At 46.5% G+C, this 7,500-nt stretch overlaps 1 protein-coding gene across 2 annotated transcripts in view; it reads right to left on the minus strand.

Annotated features, from left to right (window-relative positions):
- Positions 1-7,500, minus strand: part of slit2 (slit homolog 2) — an 84,056-nt gene that overhangs the window by 27,408 nt on the left and 49,148 nt on the right. For both annotated transcript variants that reach the window (XM_079159198.1, XM_079159197.1), the window contains exons 5-11: positions 6,463-6,534; positions 5,489-5,560; positions 4,675-4,746; positions 4,388-4,551; positions 3,910-4,048; positions 1,411-1,482; positions 1,199-1,270 (exon numbers count right to left, since the gene is read on the minus strand). In XM_079159198.1, coding sequence (XP_079015324.1) covers positions 1,199-1,270; positions 1,411-1,482; positions 3,910-4,048; positions 4,388-4,551; positions 4,675-4,746; positions 5,489-5,560; positions 6,463-6,534 — 663 coding nt within the window. The remainder of the gene's footprint in view (positions 1-1,198; positions 1,271-1,410; positions 1,483-3,909; positions 4,049-4,387; positions 4,552-4,674; positions 4,747-5,488; positions 5,561-6,462; positions 6,535-7,500) is intronic.

Genomic DNA, 7,500 nt, shown 5'->3' on the forward strand with positions numbered 1-7,500 from the left:
CACACACACACACACACACACACACACACACACACACACACACACACACAGGGACAGAATGGATTGCTCATTTACGACCTTATCTAACCGAACCCTGACACACGGTGAACACACAGCGCAGTTTAACGCGCAAGCCGCAGCGCATTCTGTGTGTCAGCATGGACTCTCAGTGGCGAATGTGTAATGAGGTGGCAGAAGCCTCCATTCAGCAATTCGGCATCTATGAATTATTGACTTTGGAGAGACGGGACCTTAATATAACTCCTGCGTGAAATAACTCTGCCTCCCTTGCTCCCTCTCCTGCTCCTCCTCTCGCCGTCTTCCTTCCCAGAGATTCACACGCAAAGCAGCTGCTCCGGCCTGGGAGGAGTCCCACAGTTCTCCTCAAAGACGTGTTGAAAATGTCTTTATCGTCTTGCAAATGTGAAGCCACGTGTAATTTGGGATTTCTGCTGTTAGATTTTGCAAATATTTCTTGCCATAATAAGATAAAAGTCCAATAGTGCAAGAAACTACAAATACAAAAACAAACCCCCACACAAGCCAAACCTATGAAACAGAAAAGGGCAAAATTATTATTATTAGAACTGACCCTTCGCTAAGGGTCGCTTGGTTACTTTCAGCTAACATTAACATTAGCCTAAATTATGATGTAAGGATTTTTGGACCATAATTTCCCAATGAACATCATGCTGTATTGAAGAAGACTTGAAACTAGAGATTGAGACCATAAACTCATGTTTACAATGTTTACTGAGGTAATAAATCAAGAGAGAAGTAGAGTCATTTTCTCATAGACTTCTATACAATCTGAATGCTTTTTGCAACCAGAGGAGTCGCCCCCTGCTGGCCAGTAGAGAGAATGCAGGTTTAAGGCACTTCAGCATTGTCTTCATTTTTTAGAACCGGAGGTTGCCGTCTGGTAAATAGTTAATAACATGTTCCCTCAAATAAAGTTGTTAAGAATATTTGGCCAAACTGCTCGGCTTGAGTAAAACATGTCTTTCGCTTCTTGCTCGCTTTGTTGTGGCGATGTCATTGTGTTCCTGGATCCAAAGTACCAAGTACAAAGTTCACATGTCAGATAGAATGGATGGCTTAACGGTAGATATTCCTCGTGAGACTCAAAGGGCCATGGTGTGTTTGTGTTGTTTGTGCAAACTGGATCTGAGATACAAACATATCACGCAGTACTCACAGGGAGTTGAGGGAGCGCAGACCTTGGAAGGCGTCCGAGGCCAACTCTGATATCTGGTTGTTGCTCAAGTCTCTGTGAAGAGCGGAGCCAAAGAGAAAAGAAAAAGTGAGCGAGGTAGAGAGAGACAAGTGTAAGAGGTCAATACAATCGGGATGGAAACAGAAGTCTTTGTGGATGATTGACAGGGTGCACGGTACTCCTCGTCTACTCACATCCTGCGCAGCTTCTTATAAGAAGAGAAGGCTCCGGCTGGGATCACCTTGATGGCGTTCTGCTCCAGTCGTCTGGAACCAAACATACACACAGACCGTTGAAGGGGGCGGCATTAACGTCGGCCCGTATCGCAGAGCTATCTCTGCTGCATCGTTGACTGCTGCGCGGTCCCCGGGGGCCTCCGGCTTTGGGGAACATTCCCAGATAAGAAGCTTTGATGCCCACTGCCAACGTCTGTCACATTTCTCTGATGTTTCGCCCTCTTTATACTGTGTGTAAACTCAGACGCACACAGAGACACACTTAGCTATCTGGGCAGTGTTCCATTAAGTGCCAGTCCTGACTCAAAGTGAGCCAGGCCAGGAGAGGGAGAGAGAGAGAGAGAGAGAGAGAGAGAGAGAGAGAGAGAGAGCAAAGGGAAGAGAAAACAGACCCAAACAAGCGTTCTCTAAACATTTCACATGTTCAGTCACCGTGACAGGAGCGGCAGCAGAACATGATTTGCAAACCAACCATTCGATTGTGAAACATTTCCCTAACATTAGCTTGTTTTTCATTAGCAGTTCTCTTCTGTTCCAGCTCCACTCGGGCCCTTTCTTCGTTACCAACATGCCTTACGGATCACACGGGAGGATTGTATTGCAATGGAATGGAATGTATTCTGTTTATATGTCCTTTGGAAGAAGTCCAAGTGTTAAATCCATTGACGCTAGTCCAGGTCAATGGATTTGACCCGGACTAGCGGGTAACTTACGAAAAGTAATTCCTCATTTTTTGAGTGTTTTCATACAAATGTCCAGAAACATGTGTCAATTTCCTCTTGTCACATGCATACTTTATTTTCAAAATAAACTTCCTTCTAGGAAACGATTGTGGTCTGGTTTAGGCAACAAAGCCACGACTGCTACCGCTTACGCCAACGTTCTAGTCGCACAGCGTTTGTCGCTCTGTATACTTCCTTGTTTGGGATTAGGTGAAATAAATACAAATTGATTTTGTCGGATGTATAGGAATAAAAGTGCATTACTTTTTCGTAGTTATAGCTACGGATGGTGTATGAGAATAGCCTGAATAGATACGAGCGCAATTCAAGTGTGAGGTCTCGACAAAGCAGGTCTCAAGTCTCCAAGTCTTTGATTAAGTTCAGGTCAAGTCTCAAGTTAATCGAGACGATTCGAGACTCAAGTTATGTCAAAGCAGGTCTCATGTAACGTCTAAAATCAATCGAGACAAGTCCAAGTTGATTTACAAAGCCTTGTCGTAGCTAATCTTCAGTCAACTGTCAAGTCAATCCAGACAAGTCCAAGTCAAGTTAAATTCATATTAAAGTCAAATCTCAAGTGTAGTCCAAGCACGTCCCAAGTCAAGTCTCAAATAAGTAAAAACAAATCCTAAGTTAATTTGAAAATCAACCGATTTTCAAATTAACGGTTTGAAAATTCAAAACTTTGGCTCTGGTCAAGAGCCAAAGTTTGGTCAAAGCAGGTCTCAAGTTGGGTCTCAAACCAAACTGAGACAAGTCCAACTCAAGTCAGCGGCTTGTGCACTAGTCGCAGGGTTGGTGGTTTGATCCCCAGCTCCCTGTCAAAGTGTCCTCGCCACATGGCTGCTCTGCTGCCGTCAGTGTGCGTGTGATTGGGCGGCAAATTGTAAAGTGCGATAGAAAAGCGCTATATAAGTGCAATTAATTAATCATTTGGAAGTTGTCAGTGGAGGTTTCAAGTCAGAACCAAATGAGACAGGTCCAAGTCAAGTCCTACAGTATTGTCAAAGCAGGTCTAGGGTCCAACCTAAAGTCAACCGAGACAAGTTAAGTCTCGAGTCTTCGTGAGCAAAGTGCTCACCATGCCAATGACACAGCATTTGAAGATTTTCCATTCAAAGCTTTGTTTTACACAGCTGAACCTAATCCCTTCCAATGGATGTTCAAGATGTGAGGCAATGCAAGACCTGCCTAGCGCTGTTATTCATGTTCCTATTCATCTTATTACCAGAACCTGACACTTGAATGTTTTCAAGTCACGTCTTTAGAGTCAAGTCTCATGTGAGTCAAGTCTCGTCCATATCCAGAGTCCTCTAGTCTCAAGTCTACAACTCTGCTCAGGACTTAGTCCCTTTAAATCTGCTGGCTATATTTTCTTGATGCCCCCCCCCCCCCCTTTAGATAGAGATATGATTAGTCTTGTCCTTCACATTAATCTTCCCATTCTTCCCTACCTCATCCCTTTATTATTTTCTTAAGCAGGGAAGAGCTGCATGACCAGGCTTTCTCATTTCACACACGTGTGGTTTTATTATTCCACCGCGCGGAGAGCACGAGAAGTGCTGAAACAGAAAGGTGGCAAAGGAAAGGAAAATGGAGAGAAAGCGGCACAGCAGAAATACCACTGCACCGAGAGACGTGTGCAGGAGTTCTTATGTGAGAAGAGCGCAAGAGTGTGCATGCAGATTAAAGCGGGTTTCATATATATATATATGTGTATGTGCGTAAGCCTTACATCTCAGTGATGGTTTCCGGCAGGTTGGTGGGTATTTCCGTCAGGCCCTTCCCTCTGCAGTCCACGATGTTGTTGCTGCAGGTGCAGGACTCCGGGCACTGTAACACACTGCAGGAGGAAGATGATGACGACTGGTGACCTACACAGAGACAGAGGGCCAGTATTATCCATGGGTAACAGTTGTGTGAGAGCGAGAGAGAGAGAGACACTGTCCCTTAATGTGACAGTGACCTTGTCTATCTCCAGTATTATTTTGAATCGTTGTGCTGTGCAGAAAATCAGACCGGTGCACGTTTTTTTTTTTAAAGACTAGCCATGCAAAGGGGGATGAGTACTTGCCTTCGTCCCCGTCTTTGAAAAGCAAAAGACGGTGAGAAAAAAAGAAAAGCAAAAACGAGACAAAAGCAAAGGATGAGCTCGCTACCGAGGAACGGCAAGCACACGTACGTCACTAAAACACCAAAAAAAATGGACCCACCTGTGCAGGCGAACTCCTTCTTCTGCACCTCGGCCACATTGTGCCCCCGCAGGTGCGGCGGGGCCATGCACTGCGTGTAGAGGCCCAGGCGGGGGCGCTGCCGCAGCCACTCCGACAGCCAGGCCACTTGGCAGTCACACTGCAGGTTGTTGGAGTGCAGGCGGCTTGGGGGGGGGGGCAGAGAGCGTGTGATGATACATTCAGGGAGGCAGGGGATACATGGAGTACATGTCGATCAATTGGTTGCACAAACGAGCGTGGACGAGAGGAATGCGTTTGCTACTTACAAGGTCCTGAGCTTGGGCATGTGGTTGAAGCTGGCCACGGACAGTCGGCTGATGTTGTTGTTGTTGAGGGTGCTGGGGAGAGACAAGGGAGAGCGTCAATTTGGGTCTGCAGGGTGAGGGGTCGCCGCACGAAGACACAGAGAGGAGGCTGAGTCTGCTGAGCATGATGCAGTCGGTGTAACTTAACGGCTTTTCCGTTAAGATCTCGATAACCGCCACATTTGTCTGTGACTCAGCCCGACGGGGTCCAGCCGCTAACGAGCTCTCCTATCAGCTGACTCATTTGATTAAAACCATCTTTGCCTTTCTGTCAGGTACAACAATAACAACAGAGTTGAGTCATTCACTCTTGAATTGTTCAGGAAAGCACAGCAACTGAACTGACACTGAAAGCGTGACACAACAGTGTCTTTTAAAAATGAGCACGACCCACCTGTCATTTATGAAATGATAATATATTTTCTTTTTACTTTCAAATATTGTAGGTGATGTAAACTCGATTCTACTCATAAATCTTTACTCATAAATCAGTTCGGCATGCATACACGCAGCAAATTATCTGTCATTTTAACTTTTAAAATCAATCCGTCTTCGCCTCACGATACGATGAAAACAAATATCTGTCGTTGAGCCTCTGAGTCAGGCTGACGAGGAGTCTGTGGCTCTGTGATCTTTAATTCATCATAAGAAGAGGTGATACTCCGCGATCGGGGCCATTCCTGAATACGTATGTCCTTTTTGTTTTCAGGAGCCGCAACGCAGCCCTGCGAAGGTCAACGAGGGCGTTTCGGCGGCTGAGAGGACGGGTACTCACAGCACTTCCAGGTCACGCAGCGCTCGGAAAGCCCCGTCTTCGATGCAGCTGATGTGGTTGTAGTCCAACTGGCTGCACACACACACACACACACACACACACACACACACACACACACACACACACACACACACACACACACACACACACACACAAAAAAGAGAAAAGAAAAGAAGCTGTTACAAGACGTGTCAATATATTATCAGGTGAAATTCTCCCTCCGTCTCCCTCACTCACTTTCTCCTCTGCTTTACTTCTGTCTCCTGCGCTCATTGTTCTTTTGTCTTTCCTCTTTTCCTGCTCTCTTCTATCTGACGCCTAATTTGTACACGACTCTCTTTACCTCCTTCCCCCTTCTCTCTCTCTCTCTCTCTCTCTCTCTCTCTCTCTCTTTCCCTGATTCTCAGAATCACATTTGCTGAAACAATTTAATTAGGATGTAAGGACGGTAAATCATGTGCTGTCACCCGCATGCTAATGCAAGCGCACACACTGCCCTGTCCTTTTACAATAATTGCACGGCATTTCAAAAAAATAATCTGATGTAGAAAAAACTAAAATTACAGACAAATAGTCTGTAATAGTCAAAAAATCCATATTTCTAGAATTACTGCTGGGCAATTACTCTACCTGTGAAATTACCAATAATTGTCTTCAATCATCATAACTAGGACTGAGGCCAAACAAAGACAAAATAAAGGAAATGCTATTGACGTGACCATGGAGACACACACACACACACACACACACACACACACACACACACACACACACACAAACAATACACACGCGGCTGCTAACGAGCAGCGGTGCCAGTCAATACAGCAAGCAGGAGGCCCATGACATTTAACACAATGAAATATTGATGCACCCCCACATGGGCCTTGTGCACACATTGGAAAGCGAGTTGTGCAGATGTGTGCGCGCACGTTTATCGCATGCGCGGGAAAAAGTACCGCCAAAGTGCCACTTACAGGTTCTTGATCTCCACGGCTCCCCTGAAGGCTTTCCTCGGGACCCCCTGGATCTGGTTCTCGCTGAGATCCCTGGGACAGAGAGAGAGAGAGAGAGAGAGAGAGAGAGAGAGGGGGGGGGAGGGAGGGTGAGGAGAAGAAGAAAAGAGGAGGGAGGAATAAAAAGAGCAGAGTTAAGCCGAGCTGTCACAGAGTCACTCGCTTTGCAGCACAACTTGATGTAATCACCTAAATGCGGCAGGGCGGTGGGGATAGAGAGGGGGTTGGGGGGGGGGGGGGGGGGGGGGGGGGTATTTCAGAGCCAGACGGATCATCTGCAAATTTGAGTTCCTTGCACGCAGAGCGCCAAATGTAATCGGCTGTCTCTGCTCGTCTCTCGGTGACACGAACCCCGATGTGTGTCCGCAAATCTGGAGCCAGGCGCAGTCCGACCGTCTGCTTTTTGAACATCCGTCCCACTCAGGTATGAGGGGCGCTTGAACGACCTGCAGGGGGCACTGGTGACCTACACTTCCCACGAGGCTTCCTATTCCTCCCCCACCACCCCCCCTCCTCCTCTTCCTTCCTTTTGCTTTTAAGGGCTGAGTGATGGATGTGTGTGTGCGTACGATGGGGTTTACAGAGATTTAATTTTCAGCCACTTTAACTAAGCCGCAGCTCGGAAAACAACAAAAAAAGGAGACACATTCAGTAACTTGACTGCAGTTGGCGACACACACGTGTTCCTCTGCGTAAACTAAATCCACGGCCTGCAACTGAGTGAAATACTCGCTATCGCTGGTTGGTATAGCAACTTGATTTAGTCAAGGACACGCACACATAAGTGTTGAAGGATGTGCACACAAATAGTTAAATGAAATGAGGCTTTAACACGCGCGCAGCTATCAATACAATGTGGTGAAGTAGAAAAGATGGGAACGGATTCAGCTGTCTGGAGGTACAAACACATCATCACCTCTGGAAACAGGACATCTTAACGGTGTTTGTGTGTGTGAGTGTGTGCGATGTCCACTGCCTATACACACCCAAGCTCCAGAC

Source organism: Pholis gunnellus, assembly GCF_910591455.1.
Source record: "Pholis gunnellus genome assembly, chromosome: 5".
Classification (NCBI taxonomy): domain Eukaryota; kingdom Metazoa; phylum Chordata; class Actinopteri; order Perciformes; family Pholidae; genus Pholis; species Pholis gunnellus.